The sequence below is a fragment of the Hippopotamus amphibius genome, chromosome 2, assembly GCF_030028045.1.
Source record: "Hippopotamus amphibius kiboko isolate mHipAmp2 chromosome 2, mHipAmp2.hap2, whole genome shotgun sequence".
Lineage (NCBI taxonomy): Eukaryota > Metazoa > Chordata > Mammalia > Artiodactyla > Hippopotamidae > Hippopotamus > Hippopotamus amphibius.
Window position 1 is genome coordinate 225,184,658 of NC_080187.1, and position 19,417 is coordinate 225,204,074.

At 33.4% G+C, this 19,417-nt stretch overlaps 1 protein-coding gene across 1 annotated transcript in view; it reads right to left on the reverse strand.

The window, feature by feature from the left end:
• The window catches only part of MDGA2 (MAM domain containing glycosylphosphatidylinositol anchor 2), a 777,847-nt gene that overhangs the window by 77,374 nt on the left and 681,056 nt on the right, over positions 1-19,417 (reverse strand). Inside the window, exon 10 of the mRNA XM_057722267.1 lies at positions 3,031-3,179. Coding sequence (XP_057578250.1) covers positions 3,031-3,179 — 149 coding nt within the window. The remainder of the gene's footprint in view (positions 1-3,030; positions 3,180-19,417) is intronic.

Below are 19,417 nucleotides of genomic sequence, written 5' to 3' on the forward strand. Positions count from 1 at the left end.
CCCTTGTATATCTACAAACATTTCCTTTCTGTTCACATTGACAGAACAGCAGAAGGCCATTGCTCTTTACTGAGACATCCCCAAAAGATATATCAAAGTTTCTCTTCCATGGCAAGATATAGTATCTGAGTAGAATTACCAATTATAATAGAGCATCATAAAAAAAGCATCCTAGGGAAAAATAATACTTGTGCTTAAATATACAAGAAAATCCTAAGAACAAAGAAGCCCAGAGAATAGTGCTAAAGGCAGGTAAACAGTTAGCTCCAGGAATTGTGTAAGAAAAAGGATTGTTTTCTGGACCACGGTTTATAACACCAGAATTATGTTTCTCTCTACTGCATAGCGTGACTCTCATAAACTTGGAAAGAACAGTATTAGTAACAGACTTACTGATCTGATCAAGAAGGCTTTAAAGTAAGAGTCAAAGTGGAAGAGAAAAATGTGACTCGGTAAAATGGATATTATGGAGGACAAGAGGTCTGAAATAAAAATAAGACATAGTGAAAAAATGTCTAGAAATTATTTTGTGACAATCATGGCTTGGAATAAGACTTAGGCCCAGGATATACAGTGCACTAAATAAAACGGAAGTAAAAAGAGTAGATGTGTTAAGCTCATAAAATGTACTTAAAGAAAATGTTACACAACCTGGGCAGATGAGCGTAAGGATTGCCACAGATGTGTGTGCAGGGAGTGCCCTGCACAAGGGAACCTGGCCTGTGGGATTAAGTGGGAGATGTATTCCACACCACACTCCAACTGCCTGACAGGCATCATTATCTTCAACTTCCCAGGTAGAAGCCTAGGCTTAGGTATTTTCAGAAACCTGCTCATTATGTGGCTATAAACGATAAGGCTAGATTGGCTAGAATTGGAAGCCACATGTGTCAGGAATTCAAAATTTTAGCAAAACACGGTAAGGGGAAATGTATACACATATATGCATGCGTATATAATGTATTCTAAAGTAGCAGAGTCGGGGGAAATTACCTAACTAATTTGTTCACAAGGATGAACACAGTGACTGGGAAATGTGTATATCAGGGAGTAATGTACTAGTTTTATGATCAGGAAACATAAAAACAGGAATTTAGAGGAGAGGCTCATGTCAGGAAAGGAAAATCAAAAAAGAAGAGAAACTGTCATTGGAAAATAGCATAGCAATTTCAGCAAAAAGTAGTACAGAACAGAGTGTATCAATAACTAGTGCAAGATACGGATGAGAAGGGAGGGCTTTAATCAGTTGGATCCCTCTTAGGAGGAAGTCTAGTTCTGCTGAAATCTCTCCATTTGGGGGGGACTCAGATGGTAACTATTCTGTTAAATTTGACGTATCGTATGCATACATAATGGAGACTTTGGGAAGGAAGGTTTTGAAGACTGTTAGAGTAAAAGAGGGGAGTGATGAGTAAGGTTGGTAAAGCCCTTCAGCATACAAGAAGCAAAGCAGTTATCTAGATACTCTAAGAAAGTATACCTGAAGAAGAACGTGAGAAACTGAAGATGAGATTCTGACTCTATCGTTGCAAAAAAACATATAACCAGAAAGAAGAAAAAGATACCTAAATAAAGTGGTTCAATTTTACAAACAGCAGTTTGGCATTAGGTTCTTAGTTTTTTGAAAACATAGGTAATAAAAGATGAGTGTGAATGACCAAATCATGTGATAAGGACTTGGAAATAAACGTGAGGTGTTTAAAGTCAAGAATGTGCTAAGATGTAAAGCAACTATACTCTAATAAAAAAATCATAAAAAAGAATGTGCCAAGATGCTCCAAATATAAAAGATCTAAAACTATTCTGTTGAGAAAAGAAAATGAAAGGAATAAGTCCATAAACCAAGGGAGAAAGGACTGCTGATTTTTTTTTGTTTCTATCTTCTCTATCAATACAAATTATCATTAAATTAAATTAAAACAAGTAGAACAAACAATTTTGATATCGATTTAGGATTTACTCAGATTTGCTTAAGGACCAAATTAAATGAAAGTAATAGAGAAAGTTTCCAAACAATCCACTCCTGCCTACCATGTTTGTGACCTGTGAATACTTAGGCAAAAGGATAAGAATATTTAACTCACGATTTATCTTAGTTTTAATGATACATTTTGCACAGCCTTTTGTTATAACTTTGTTAACACAATAAAAAAAAACTATTGGTTTTATGATAGTAAAACTGAGTGAATTTCTTACGGTCGATCAATCTTTCTCGAAGCAAATTCTGTCCTTTCTACTATGCAAACTCAAAATGATATTGTGTGATTTAGCTAGGGCAGTGGAAAACACATTTTACAAATCTATGGATAATACAAAGATGTGAAGAGAGCTAACAGATTATGTGGTAATCAAATAAATCTTCAAAAATGTTTTGTTATGCTGTAATAGTCATTCCAGATAATTTACTATGTAACAAGAAATAATGTAAAGACCTACATTTTAATTTAAAAAATATCATTTATACCAACAAAGGATACATGAGTCTAACAGTGATTCATTTGAAAAAGCTATGATATTTTTATACAATCTATAATCTTCAGTTACCTTAGGAAAACATCCTACTTCATTGTTTCTTCTCATTTTACCAAAACATTTCTATTTTTCAGACATATTAAATTACCTTTTAAAAATCCTATATATACTTTGAACCCCTTAGAATAAAAACATGTAGGATTTCTAGCTTAGGAACCAAGGCAAAGAATTATGCAGTATAGGTACATGTGAGCATATCTTAAATAAGTTTCACAGAAATTATACCATGTAATTTCTATAGCCTATCTAATAATGAAAGATTTCAGAATGTTCAATTTACAATGTCTCCTGTCACAGTGGAAAATGCATACATTAATTTCAAAGATTTGTAAATAATTTGGAACATTTCTGGGTAGTGTAATATTATCTTCGATATAGAAAAATATATTCTGGAATTCATGCAAAATGATTAAAACATTACAGCTACACATCATTGTAACAAGGTCTTCATAGAGGATCACCCACACACACACACAAGAAGACAATTAAATCCCTCACCTGCCTAATACCCAACCGGTATGCAACGATCCGATCTACTGCATCAGGATTCATCTGAGTCCACTGCAGACTGTAGGAGTAAACACGGTGTCTGTTTTGCCACACAGGATTGTAGGTATCGTAATAGAATTCTGGAGCATAGGCCTTTCCTAGAACAGAAAGAGTCCTTAAATTTGAATGACATATTATAGTTAAGCATCCTTATCCTTTTTGGCTCATTTATTACTTTCTACTTCATATTCCATAAGCAATTCTTAAATTTAAAAAGTTACATGATTAGGGACTTCCCTGGTGGCGCAGTGGTTAAGAATCTGCCTGCCAATGCAGGGGACACGGGTTCGATCCCTGGTCCGGGAAGATCCCACATTCCGCAGAGCAACTAAGCCTGTGAACCACAACTACTGTGCCTGCACTCTGGAGTCCACGAGCCACAGCTATTGAGCCCATGTCCCACAACTACTGAAGCCTGCGCATTTAGAGCCCATGCTCCGTGACAAGAGAAGCCACTGCAATGACAAGCCTGTGCACCACCACTTGCCACAACTAGAGAAATCCCGTGCACAGCAACGAAGACCCAACACAGCCAATAAATAAAATAAAAATAAATACAAAGTCATATTAAAAGCTAATTAATTTCTGGAGAATTTGAGAATAGATGCAAGAGGGGTCCTTGTTGGTTTGATGAGCAATGTGAGAAGAAGAGAAGACCCAAGGATGACTGTAAGTCTTCTGGCCTAAGCAACCAGAAGAATGGAGAAGGGAGTTTCTATCAGCTGACCTGAAAAACTATGGGAGGATCAAATTTGGGGGGAGAAGGTCAGGAAATTATTTTTGAATGATTTGAATGATCTAATTGGACCTGTCAAATGGGATACACTTGACTAGAATTCAGGAGAGGCCAGGGTTGGAGATATAATTTTGCAAACCATAGGCATATAGATAGATTTTAAATGTAAGCCATGAGACTGATGAGACCACCAAGGGAGTTGTGTGTGGATACAGAGGAAGGCTAAGTTCTGACCAGTGGGGCAATCCAAGAGTAAAAGATACGGGAGGAGATAACGAATCCCACAAAGGCTGAGACAGAACAATCAGTGAATAGGAGGAAAATTTGAAATGTGGCATCCTAGAAATCAAAAGAAGTATATCAGTGAGATGGGGTATGGGATTAAGAGGCACACACTACTAGGTATAAAATAAGCAACAAGGATATACTGTACAGCACAGAGAAATATATCAATTTTATAACTTAAAATGGAGTATAATCTATAAAATATTGAATCATAATGCTGCACACCTGAAGCTAATATAGTATGGTAAATCAACTGTACTTCAACAAAAATAAATGATAAAAAATAAGTATATCAGCAAGTGAATGATCAACTCTGTCCAAAAACATCAGTGAATATGACAATTCGTGTTTATGTTATCTATGTCTTTGGTTAATAAATTGAAATTAACCAAATAAAAACTTAACAACACAAAAACTTTGGTCAATAGCAAAAAGGCTTCTATTTAGATTTTAAGGATATATGAGGCATATAGTGTATATAACATACATAAACCATCTCAGGTTTTTTATTTTAATTGCCAAATAGAAAAATGCACAGACCATTGGGAATTATAGGTCCAATTTCTTGATATCCTGAAATATAGATTTTTTTTTACCAATAATACATTTATTTATCAAATCAATATTCAGTGAGAGCCAGTTGAATGCTAAGTAGTGTTCTAGGCAATGAACGAGGAAGTGTGGCCTCTGACTTCCTAGAAATTGCTTACATTTTCTCAGACTTTTCAAATAGCTTTACAAATTTTACTGGATTATGATTTAACAAGTTGTACATTATTCAACAGATTTTCTTTTTTGGGAAATTAAATATTAAATGTCCTCATAGGGTTTTTCCTCCTGGGTTCCTGTACGCAGGAATTTTTCTTACCTGGTTTTTCTTTTTCTTCATAATTCACCTATCATCTAGCAATTACAGTAGGGTTGATTCATAAGAATTTATGACAGATAGTTAAAGGATGAATTTTGAACACAAAGAATGAAAGTGATGGTCTCTATTACCCTAAAGAGTTTCACCAGGAAAAAATGTCAGATGAACTGAATTTAATTTTTGACAAATTTACCAGTAAAATTAAATATGTTGAATTAAATATCTGAATTTTAGTTAACATTCGGAAAAGTCTCCTACATAAACACTGTGTGCATTAAAAAACAAACACTGTGTGCATTAAAAAACGAACACTGTGTGCATTAAAAAACGTTCTACGAATATTCATTCAGTTTAATTGAAAGTGGATTCTCAACTCTATACAAAGAATCTTGCATAGAAGGAGGTCGCTGGAAAAGAATCATCACATTCATTTTATTTCTTCTTTACCTTATATGATATTTTAACTTACTACTAACTAAATGATAGCTCAAATGCATGTTCACAACACTTAGCAAAATCTAGATGAGAGGAACACAGTATACCGAATGAAGTAATCAATACCCAAACATCATTTACAACTTGTATTTGAGATCAAATTTTCCAACTGTTATTGAGGAGGTACATTGCGTAGTAGCCTAGACAAAGAGCCAGGGATTTTGATTATAAATAAGCACCCAAAACCTATAAATGAAGTAATGAGCTGTTTAAGTGAGTAATGTCAATTTAGAGTGTTTTCATTAGAAATTAGTGTCTAGACTGGATTGAGGAGATAAGAGTCTCAATGGTTGGTTTTTCATTTTGCTTTTTTTTTTTGAGGGGCATGGGGATAAGAGGGGCTTGCTTTTGTTTTTTAGCCAAAAGGGAAATACAAGGGGTATTAGATTTAGTTCTAAGTATCACTTTTTTTTTTCATAAAATGAATGATGCATTCAAATAGAAATGAGAAGAGAATAAAGTCACAAACAGAGGCTGTTTATTATGGAAAAGGAAAAAAAAAATCTCTCAAAAACTGGCAAATGAAGTTTTCTGAGAGTTGAAACTCCATCACAGAGAAAGAAAATCAGGCTAAATTTTAATGGATCTATGAAATAAGATGAATGCCAGTGCGTGGCTATTAAAAGCATACATATTTTGGCTTAGAAATGTTCTAGCAATCCTCTCTGAATATGGACTAGAATTTTCCCTTCACTAGAGGTATTTAGTCAATACCTAATAGCCATTGAGCAGGGCTGAGACAGGTGAGTGACTGTCCACAAAATGCCCGTTAAAGTAAGGCTCAGTCTCAAATCTATAGGGTGCTATGAAACATTTGCCTACGGTTTCTTGTATTACTTCACTCTCTTTAAGCACACTTATTTATAAATTCCATTTAATGTTTCTATTATCTGTAGTCCAATCCTTCTTTTTGTTGACTGCCAGAAGGGTAATTGGCTGCATGTCATAAATGCAAATTGTCATAAGCCTAGAACTGATTGTTTATCTAAATAAACACTTTTCAGGTTATTGAAGCAGTTTGACACTGCAGATAAAAAGAAATCCTCATAACCTTGTGAATAACATGAATTTCTTTATCAAAATCTATTTTCAAGGTTATGAAAAATTAAGCTACAATCTAACCCTCATTTAAATACTCCAAATAGCTCAAATTTTACTATAAAATTCCATCATCATCTTTATATTTAATTGCAGATTGTTACAAAGGCATTTCAATGTATTTTTGAAAATACCTAATTTTATTTGCATTGACATGTGCACATTACATATGAGTGGCATCATATGTAGTATTTTCTTATAAAATGTTAGGTGGGAAAACGAAATAAGAGATGACCAGTTCCAATGTTTCATATGATAGATAAATTTTGGGACAGAATAGATATGGTGATGATATGTGGTTGTTGATATAAAGTTTTATTTTAGTTGAATAACTGCACCACCTTAGAATTAAAGATGAAATCTTTTTTTAGCTAGTGCATAAATAATATTGATTAGTAGTAAATAATTACTGATAAGAAATGATTTTGAGTACTTATACTTAAATGTAGATCCCGCTTGTTATGTCTCAGAGCATTCTTTGTACTAAACCTCTTTTCGACAAACTTGATACAGGAAAAATGCTTTCTGACTTAATTTGAGAAATCTATCTTAAAAGTGAAAAAAAACCAACCAAGAAACACAAATTTGTTCTCTGATTTCACAGCCAATCATATTTAACATTAAACACTCTTTTGTAAGAAGTGCACAGTACACATAGTAATACTAAGGAAATGCCCTTACGATAATCTCAGGCTCTCCAACCAAACGTGATAGCTGCTGGTTGAACAGGGAAAGAATTCATAACTTTTCTTCTTTTTTACCCTTCAGGCATTTTTTTTTCTCCCTCTAGCAAGCATGCTAAAAATATTTTTCATTCTCTTTTATAGTCTAGTTTTATTTTCATGCAACACTGTTCAAGTTTAAATCTTTTTAGAATAACACTTAGGACTACATTCATTATCTAAATTAGCAGATAGTTTTTAGACACGTTATGTATGATTATCTACAGATTTGGATTTTAAAACATTCTTAAAACATATATAGAGAAAAATTTAATTGTTTAAATTTTTAAATATAATTTATGTAAAAGTACATTTTGCAAATAGCTTCTCAAAAGTGAGTAAATTGAGGTTTCAAAATATTATTTTATGCATAAAGCTCAAAGTAAAAGAGATATTAAGAATATATGACATGTCACTTTCCTAGTCTAAAATGTTAGATTAAAGTATAACAAAAATCTTTCTTACATGCATTCCTAAGCTTGCAAGCAGAAAGGGAATTGTTTCTTAGGGGTCAAAAAACAAAACTGAAAACCAGACACTGAGTAGGAGCTCACGGAGAAAAGGAGTGTTGTTGGTGTCTGTACCCTTGGGAGCTCAAATTTTAAGCCCATAGAAGATGAGGTTAATGGGACAATTCAAGGTGAGAAGTTGGAAACGAGGTACCACATAACAGCGAGATCAGTAAAAACAGCAATCTCAGACACAGAGTACATTAGAAAAAAATTGCCCCTCACCAGCATATGAAAATGAGAAACATATTTATATGAACAAAAAATAATTCTTGGCTAATGATGGCGGCATTGCTTGGTAGATCCAATATCAACATGTTCTTTTTTTACATTGATGTATAGTTGATTTATAATGTTGTGTTAATTTCTGCTGTACAGCAAAGTGATTCAGTTATATATAGAGAGAGAGAGAGGGAGAGAGAGTGAGTCTACTTTTTATATTCTCTTCCATTATGATTTATCATAGGATATTGAATATAGCTCTCTATGCTACACAGTAGGACCTTGTTTATCTCAATTTGTTCTTGAAAGATAGTCTCTCAACTTAGACTGCAGAGAATTTCTCCAAACTAAACCTCAATGAATATAAATCCAAAACACATTACTAACAACATGAAAATGTTCCCCTATGAGTGATTAAGAAGGCCAATAAACAACAGGATTAGACTATATACAATAGAAACATAAAATGGAATTTATAAAACAACTGAAGAAATATAATAGAGAACAGCATACAAACATTATGGGACCTTCTATGCAAGAATGAGTAATATTCTTTATTGGGACCAAAGGTAGGCTTCATGGGGTACATATCTGACATCTTTATTGATTTTAAAGATGAGGAAATTCCTCAGACAGACAAGGGTGGCTCATAGAAAGACAAAAAAGAGGAGAAATAAAGTATGGCCTTAGGTGGAGAAAAATGAACGTCTTAAAGACAATACTTTAGAACTACCAAGGATCTGATAAAGTTGTAACATGCAGTGCCCATCTTTCCTACCAAACTGCACTTTTGAAGAACAGGGATAATCTCATTAGCTCTTACTACAATGGCTGACACAACACATGTGCTTGAGTAAGGCAGGAAGAATAGGTAAGTGCTAATTTATAGCGTCTTGTTTGATATGATAAGATGTTTGGTATTGACCCTACAGTCTAATTATTCTCAAAGTATTTTAACCAGTACTCATGTAAGTGGAAGAAAAGATTTTATAGTGAATCTACTGATTTTCATATCCCAGAGTGACAAGAACTCAATATCAAAGAACTGAATGAGAATTAAATTAATAATCAAAGTAGTAATAAAGAAATTTCACAAAAACACACTTGCAAAGTATCAAAAAAATAAAACAATTTAAAACTTTTCAGATGTGTCTTTATTAGCATAAGAAGGGTAGTTACATAGATCTATGTCAAACTTAAAACACTGATGATGCACTGATTAAAAAAAAAAAGGTCTAAAAATCACAGGAATCATAGCTCTCTGCCCGTATTCACTTTCAGCAGAAGCTAACCAAAACAGTCAAGTGCTTTAAGAATCAGAGTCATATTGTGTTTAGACACATAGACTGGCTAAGGCAGTGAATTACTCATAACAATCTATTAGACATAATATACAACAAAAATCTATGCAGCTCTTGGTCCTTCCTCCACAGGGCAGAAGAAAGAACATGCAATTGTTGAAACCATAACTACTTTCTCTTCAAATTAGTGAATCTTAAGTCATACCTTAAAGAAAAGAAAATAAATGCTTCTATAGAAATGGAGATTTTTCTAAATTTTTAATCAGGAATGTGATATAAATATACTTTATATTTTACAACTATAACTGGTGAGAAAGAAGACAATGGATTGGATAAAGAAGAAAGCCTCAGTAGGAAATCAGTAAGAAGGAATTTCAAAAAAAAAAAGAATGTGATTTGGGAAATGAGGAAAGGCTGATTAATTACAAAAAACCACTGCAGATAAACAACTGCTCAGCACTTGCCCTCCGACTGGTACTGTGAGTGGACTCTTAAATTTCAGCCTTCAGAGACTAAATGGACACCAGTCCCTAACTGAGATGGAAAATGACTTTATGTGTCTCATCCTGGAAGAAGAGTGAAGAATTAGAAAATCTCTTGGGGTCCTATTCTCCTGAAAGCTTATGGTTTTGATTCAAAGCCGTGTAAAAGTGTCACGAAAGTGGTGGTATAAGGAGTATGTTGAGGCCAAAAGATTTGATTCTGTGAAGTCAAAGGAAGTTATTTTAAAAACAATAATGTACTAATCTTATTACCTATATTTGGTATTTAGTTATATTTAATATTAGATGTTATCTCACTAAACGTTTGTAATAAAGGAGTTATTACTGATCGTTCTATTTTCATTTGAATAAAAAGGTGGTAAATTAATATGAAGAAGGAATAAAAAAGTAAAATATGTAAATAATACTTAACACAAATACTAATGTATCTGATAAAGAATAATTTGCCTTAGAATTAAAGTCAATGTCACAGCAGCAATAAAACCGACTGTCATCAAGAGTGACATTGGTGGCAACAATGTATGCAGGAATCAAAAAAATAACAACATAAAAACATATACAGCTGTGAAATCAATGACATCTCTCAGTTAATGACTGTTTAGAATTTGTAGGAAAAAAAAATTGCATGATGTGTAACAATTTATAACCCAACTAAATCATTTAGGTGAAATGCTTTTGTACTTGAAATAGAGAAGTGTTTATCCATACTTGGTTTTCCCGTTTAGAGACAGCCAATATGTTTTCAAATGACTAGTCATTAGGACACTATTTTTAAACTGCAGCATAACTGATTTTATTCAGTCCTCACATGGATCCATTTTGTTCCGCTGTAGTCAGAGTGTGAATACCATATTGCAGGAAGACTGCCCCCTGACCACACGTTAGCACTCAAGAGCTTCCTTAGACTTTACAACCCTGGAGAGAAAGTTTATTGATTAGATAAATAAAAAAAGTCCTGACAATATTGTCAGTCTTTACAAATCACCTGGATCTGTATAGAAAGGCTTTTGAATTTGCCCAAGCCAAAGGTATAGTTGCTTTGGTTAGGTTGTGATTTCTTATGTAGGTTACGGCCTTTCAAAATAAAACTGCTAAAAAAACAGGTTTCTCACTCTTCAAAAAAATGGTTTTATTAAAAACAATCTGTATTGTTAGTGCTCCTATTTCCTATCTGGAAAAACTTTAAAAAATTTTTTAGCATTATTTTCCTTTAAAAATCCAGCAACTAGAACAATATTTTAAATAAATATATGTTCATGAATTTACTTTATGCATTCATAAATTCCTAGTAATACGCACAAAGCATTTTTATAAAGGAAATAAAACAACAGAAACTCAGAACAAACTTTATGGGATTTATGGCTAAATTCCTTTATAAAACAAAACTTTGCCCATTCCTCTTTGCCTCCTTTGTCTCTTGCTTTCGCAGATTCATCTTTAGATTTTATATTGTTTGTAACCGTAACAATTTATTCTAATAACATCTAATTTCACTCATCACTTCACACCAACAAAAGACTTATAACTCAGTGTTTGTTCTACTGTATAAATGAATCAGTGAATGTTTCTCCAGGCATTTCTCTTGCCTACATCCTAGTGACTCAGCTTGCCAGTGACTGAAAGTTCCTAAAACTCTACTATTTATCTTCACACATTTTGACTCCTTAAGCCGAAATGCTCTCTTGGTATAATTTCTACCTGCTTTTCAATTCTTATCTTTTGGTACCCAAATCACAACTATAGTTCCTTCCTTTAATTTCTCTTTCTTCAATGATAAATATTTATACTACAATACTTAACATTTAATTAGGAAAACATATTATAATGCTACATCAATACACAAGTACTCCTGAAAATATTTTCTATATGGTCTTTTTTATTTTTCTGATTAGAGGCCCTTTTCCAGATTTAGACATAATGTGATTGGGGCCAATAAAGTAGACTGAACCGTGTAAAGCAACTATAGCCTTATTTTAGAATTATCTTGATGTTTCAATGTTTACACACAAACTCTTTTAAAAAAATCAGAATTGTGGTATAATAGATAATATCTCTAAATAAAGCCAGTTTTAATGGAATTATAGCCATTAAAAAATTTAATGCTACTGGCCAAGAACAACCTTCCCTAGGCATGCCTGTGTTTTTTAATATTAGCCCATCAATGTGATATTTAGGATGATTTTTGCAAAGAGAAAATAAAATGGGATAATTACTACAAAGTTAATATAGCATTTACCTGTTTTTATTCCTGATTGCAATTTAAAACATTATTTTGAGAACTTTGATAAGGATATGTTAACATAAATATTGATACACCAGGGAAGAAAAAGTTAAGAAACTGTAACTTGCTCCCTTTCTCCTCAAGGATGACTAAGGTGCTTGTGCCTCTACCAGACTACCTTCCAAACCAGGTTCTTTCTGTAAGGGGTCAGCATTCTAGGCTTTCAATTGTGATCATAAGATATCTGTCACAACTATTCAACTATGATATCGTAGAGGGAAAGTAGCCATAGACGGTACCGAATGGGCATGGCTGTGTTCCAGTAAAATGTTATTTATTGACACTGAGATGTGGATTTCATAAGTTTCACACGTACCAAATTATTATTCCTCTTTTGAATTTGTGGCCACCATTTAAAAATATAAAAAACATTTTTTAGGTCATAGGCCATACAAAAGCAGATATTGGTCTGGATTTGTTTCATGGGCCATGTTAGCCTCTATTTTAAATCATTAGGGGATGTCAGAGTTTGTAATACTAAATTATTAAGTTATTTTTTAAGAATTCAAGATGTGCAAACTTAGTATATAAAAATGTTTTGATACGGCTCTATTAGGCCTGTGAAATTCCTTATTTTTAATAAAATATGTAATTAATGTATTTAAAATCACAGCTGCAGTAAAGAATGGAAGTTAGCCACATAGATACTCTCAGGACCCCAAACCTATATTGCTTGGAGGATTCCCTGGGCTAATTTCAACTGTGGATGTTTACCACTTATGTCACAGCAAACTCCAAAAAACGGGAAATGGAATAATCGGAAGCTCCACCTGATGGATTTGGGGACCCATATACAAATGTTGCGTCTATGTCAGCTTTTGCTTGTATACCAGGCGAAAGACCTATGATTTATATGAGCTTGTTTTGACAATGTAGCCCTTTTTGGTAGGGCAAATGTCTACTGAATTATAGAATACCTGAGAATATATGTATGCCATTTTTAATTAGTTGGTGAACCTGACAAATAAGTGAATAAAATGAAAGCATGTTTCAAGAATCTTTTTAACGTTCAATTAATATGTATTTTAAATAACGTAAATATAAAAAACATCATTTGACCTGACATATGCTGAAAACCACAGGTACATTTTTAATAATTCATGTAGTTCAAGCTAATATAATTTGAGAGGGTAATGTAATATAAATTCCAAATTCTTCTACTTATCCAATGAGTTGACATGCTAATAATATTCCAATTTTTATGATTTTCAGAATTGACCATGTCTCTCCAATTATACATACTCATTTACAGCTGAAAATCTATATCTTTCATAAATACTCAAACAACCCAAGGAATTTAAAAAAGTGCTCAAATTGAAAAGACTTAGAAGTGCAATATTCTCACATGTAGTAGCCAGATATTGACAAAGACTTTAGTAAATTTTCCAAGAATTTAGTGTATCTCTCATAGACATTTGATTAAGAGTACCAATTAGTTTGCAGATGTATACAAGCAATACTTTAAAAAAATTCTCCAAAGCAAATTAAAATAGATTTAACATATTATTAGTGTAGTCTCCGCCCAAAATGATCAATTACTATATCATAGCCTTTTGGTATTCAATGTGTTATTCTCTGATATATCAATATCAGTAAACAAAAAAAATTGTAAATAAAAATAATATTTAGAAGAGAGATTTAATGAACTATTTAAAATATCACGAATTTTCAAACCTTTAAAACGTTGATTAAAATAAAGCATTCATTTCTCGTGCTTAAATCATTTTATATAAGACCCCACTTAATGACGACTGAAAAGTAAAGTACAAGACTCCATTAATCACACATACTTGAAATTGAAGAGCGTTATTCTCACTCTGTGTTCAGTAACCAGTCTGGAAAATCTTTTATTTCTTCAGGATTGTTCATAAAATCCCTATTATTCCATTTTGCACTGTTTTCATAAGATGGTGGTTGTTACATGCTGTACTAGCTCCGGTACTGCACTACCCAAATTATAACATTTGTCCCCTTCCTATGGTTGTGTTAATTCATCTTTTATTTAATAGATTATAAATTCCTTGATGGCAGATACCTCATTTTTTATATACTGTCTCCTCAGGTAAGGATATGAAGAAAAAACCAATTGAACTCAAAAAATATCTCTACTAAAATTTTTCATGTAAATGGTCATTTGCATCTGTATTTTTGGGGGTGGAATGAGGAGTAGTTCAGGTACCTAACTGCTTACAGAGTTGTCATCACAAGTACATTAACTGAAATTAAGTTGATTGGGCAGATTTTTAAACTTGCTAAATATTATTCATGAAAATATCTCCCCAGAACAGAACACTCAAATATATGTACTACCAGTTTCAGTAGGACCTTGAAAGACTATTTCATCATTCTTCACTTGTAATGTAGGAAAGAATATTTTAACCCAATTCCTTTCAATTTATTTTTAGGGTCCTTTTTAGGATAAATGAGACAATGTTGTCAATTTAGTTGTGGTCATGTCAGTGAAAGCCTTGACAGAAATTTCCTTTAAAGTTTTATTTAAATAAACAAAAGTTGCTGGAAGAATCCATAAATCATCAAAGAATATCACTGGAATAACAAAAAGTGATATAGGGCAAAATGGAATAATGTTTGTAGATTACCTAGAAGTTGACAAATCTCAATTATTCTTGCTTGATCCACATAGATGTGAAGTTGATTAGTTATTATTAACATAATCTTATAAGATGCATTCAGAGAAAATACCATATAGCAAGATTCTCATGACATGCTCATGAAATGGCTTCATAAAATTCATACTATTTATTAAAATGTGTTCACATGAAGTGTAACAGTTTTTAACTGATTAAAATTACATAGATATCAACGCTCTTTTCCTAATTAACAAAAAAAGAAATTAAAAGAAGATACTTAGACATGTGGAAAACTTAGTCTTTTTACCGTTTGCTTCAATAATTTAAGTTCACTTGAATATAATATCCCATAATATAATTCAATTTTCCTTTACAGATACTTCCTCAATGATTAGATATTTACAATAAATGTGTTTATAGAAATATCTACTTGGAAAATTATTTAACTTTTATGAGTTCAAATTATCTACATTAAAGTATCATTTTTACCTCATTTCTTGAAATGGGGAATGAACACAAGATCCAATTTTATAAATTCCCCTAAAATCATCTTCATATATTAGTAATTTAGCCTTTTCCTTAATCTCTAGGAAGGTAGAAGCCATTAAAACAAGACCAAAGAATGCGGCCTCCAGGCCTATTTGCTAGGAAGTATAAACTGAAAATGATGACCAGGTACAAACACTACATAACTTCCCAAGAGTCCTTGGCTATCAGGAAAGAAATCACTCAGACTGAAATGGGTAGACAATTAAGTAGGGTTTTCAGAAGTAATATGGCTTAGTAATTACTTCTTGAAAGAAAAGGGTTCATTTTAACAAATCACTAACTGCTCAAGCCACATATATCCATATCACTTGGAAGCTAATGTGATGTTTCCCATTGTAAAAATTATCCCCAAATTTAACACTTCTCAGAAGCGTTCGTGATTTTATCTGAGCAGGGATCTACCATATAAAGTCAAGATTCCTTACTTAATAGAATAAAGAATGAATGAATATCATATAATCAGCAAGTAATGATAGATTCATTTGTTACTGGTAAGGACTCAGAGGTTTTTTGGCTCTCAAAAAAAAGTTTCCTAGGTTAAAAAGATATCTCTGGAGATCCCAATGGATCAAAATATAAAATTTATTCTATTTAAATTATTTGACATAGTCTATATAAAATACCTATCATAGCACTGAGGAAACAGTAAGTATTTAATAAACATTAATCTCACACTGCACTCTCCCACAAAGAAAAAAAAAAGAATGTAAATAAAAGTCTCTAGGAAGAGTTCCATAGTTTGGTTCCATTGCTATTGTTTAAAAGCACAGGAACTTGAAGCAATTTAAAAACTAAACCAGACAAATTTAAATGAGCTCCTATTTTTTTTTAAACTTTAATGAAGCGCTATTTCAACACAATTGAGTCATCTCTGACCCCCTTCTGGCATCAGCCTAGAAGACAAAATATCTAGGCAAAGTAGTTACTGGCTTACACACCAAATACACATGGTTGTCTTGGGTAATATAAAATAAATACATGCACTTACTAGATAACATTTCAACTTAAATGAATAACCCTTTTACTCTAAAAACCTGAACGTACCTTGCCAAAAACTATGCTAAATGTGAATAATATGAGCATTTTTTTTCAAAATAGGCTTAGATTAGGATCTGGCCAAAAAAATTTAAAAGATGATTTGGATTTGATGAAACAATTAGCTTTCACATTAGGCATAAATAGGAAGCTGCTAAGGGTTTAGAGAACGTTTAGAAATAAAAATTATCAATCCACTGATATTTTACTTGGAAATATCTAAGTGTTATATGTATTAAAAACCACACGTTCTAAAGAAAAATAATCTGGAGAGCTCCTCTGGGAATAAAGATGGTTGACTATTGGCGGAGGAGAGACGTGAGAGAAAGAGAAAAGGCAGCTCTTAAATTCTGTACTTCAATTTTATACAATATCCCTTTGTGTAAAATAGAGTTGGCCCCAGGGCCTTTGCTCACTACTATTTTGTCAAGTATTCGAAACATCTACCAGAATGATATATCCAGGATTGTTGTTAAAAGTTATTCTATTATACTTTAACACTACAACTATGGACTCATGGAGCAAGAAAAATCTCGTGAGATGAAAATCGTATCTCAAATTTATATAGGAATTTATAGTTAAAAAGTACTTCCACAAATATTAACTTCTTTTAGTCTTCACAGAAGTTGGAAGGGCAAACATGCAGAGGGCTATTACTTGGCTTGGACTGCAAATCTTGAAAGTTAATATGAATATCATAATTACTGACATAATGCAGACTACCGTCGTTGTCTGGTCTGTAGATCATCCCTCAAAAAGAACCAAATGAATATTTTGTGAGAATAAAAAAGAGGTTATACCATTCACCTAAATATGCAGAGGAAGTTGACTTTCAGATTGAAAGGGTCTGATCATCCCAACCTTCCTCAATGTATTTCATTTCAGGAATGTTAGGATAAAATGAAATTATTAGAAATCTCTCTTTTCAGAAAATACTGCCCCAGATACTCCCAAGGCAGAAAGAATACAAAACTCTTTTGCTTCAATTTATATTTTAGAAAAACATGTCGTTAATACACGGTACATGTCAGCTATCAGTGGGAAAGGGAAGCACACACCAAACTTTCTTGTCATTGGTGAGGGAAGCACATGGTCAGAGTAGCTACCTAAAGTACCACATCTGGCCATGTCACAATGGTGGCTCTTGGCTGATTTTGTGATTCTCTTTCGCTGTTCCTTCAAGAGTTGTGCCATTTTTTTCATGTATCACAACTATGCTTGTTAATGACCCTAGAATATGTATGCATGAGATGGCATGGGGACCAGAGACAACAGAAGTTGCAGAAGAAATTCTATAGATCATTACATTTCACAGGACAGAAGCAGATTCGGAAACAGAAAATGATTAAACCTACATGGTGTCCGATTCCTGAGCTAGGCGCAAATCTCCTATTTTGTAGCGAGCGCACTCTTTTGTAAAAATAGTGAGTGTACCCTTGACCATTTCTATTTCCCTGGGCTTGTCCTATACATCCCATACCTAAAAAATGCTGCTAGAAAGTCAAATCACTGAAGTAACTAGCAACCTTTTATTTAGAAACTCAATTGCTAATTCTAATATGGCCCAAAAAGGAAACAGAAATACTATTTGCATTCTCCTTAAACATACACGAATATTTATGAGCCAAGATATGGAATAACCAAAATCGCTACTTATTTATCAGGGTCCACAGTTTTGTAAGACTCCAAAACTTTTCCCTTCCTTTTCCTGGGCATCCCCAAAAGGCGCCTCACATATAATTCAAAAGCCAGTCACTTTAGGCTTTCCTGCCTTTTCTTTCTTATTCCAGCTTCCATGGAAGGGACAGTCAGAGAACTTCTCCACTGAGGTTGTGTACAGTGTGGGGAAATTTTATGTAAATCTGATTTATGTAACAGAAACAGTGTGTGAAAAACATACCAATGTTCAAACTTGAAATAGAATATGCCCAAACAAGGGGAAAACCCCACTGATAATGCAATATTAGAGATTCAATTTATTTTTGTTCAGTTTTGTAATATCAGATAGTGAAGGATTTTTCTTTTCATATAGCATATATATGTCTGTAGGTGGGCAACTTTTCATAAAATTCTCAAGAAATTCTTTCTTCTGGGGTCTTCCTCTTGGTAAGCCTGCTTCCAGTGTTCTACCTGTACACAGAAAATATTCTAATTGCGACATTAGGAGAAAGCTTAATCTAGGGAATAAAACAGTTCTTTCCAGCCTTAAGGAAGAATTGATGCGTGATCTCTCCTAGACAAAAATTAGATTATTAAAGGCACTTACGTGGTTAACTTTGCTATTTGCCAGACACTATGATAATCACTTGCATACGTTATGTTTCTTAATATTCACAATCTCCTGCAGGATAAGAATACTCTTACCATTTTCCTTTCACAAAAGATAAAAGGGACGATTAGAGATCTTAAACAACTTGCCCTATAGTAAGCAACTGTGGAGTAACAAAGCTGCATTCTGAATCCACTTCCAAAGCCCTTTTTATTCTAACACCTAACGACTTTGGTTGCTCTGGACCACGTGTGACTGGCTAAAGGGGTGAGAGGGGCTGAAATCCAGGCTCTGTTTCTCTTGCAACCACTTGTACCCTGGTATGGGAGTTACAATTGCTTGAACAAAGGGGCACCTTTTTCCTAATTCACACAGAAAGACTGTACAGGGTGGTGGATTTCCTGCTAAGATGCTACTCTCAGTAATCTAAAAAGGATCCCTGCTTCCCTACTTGGCCCCTTGTGAGCATGGAAACTTAAACTACAATTTATCCTTGGGACTCAACCAGATTTGCCATATTATATCGTTATCTGAAAGTATTATCAAGTCAGGAATTTATAAAGATAAGGGTTGACTAAATCTCTAGAATGAGAACTACATGTACTAATTAAACACAACTCAGAAATAGTGAATCTATAATAAGCTGCAAATAATTCAGTCTTTCCTAAAGCTTCACATTCCCTAAAAACTTAACAGTTCCAAAGTATCTAAAAGCCTGGTATTCCTTTAAAGGACCATTGGTTGGAGTGTGTGCTTGGAGGGGGAACAGATGGATGAACTGACCCAGTGGCCCTCAGGCCGAGAGGACTGAATGTTCAGTGGTGTACTTATAAAGCACATTAACTTCTTGGCAAGCACCGCTGCCGGACATG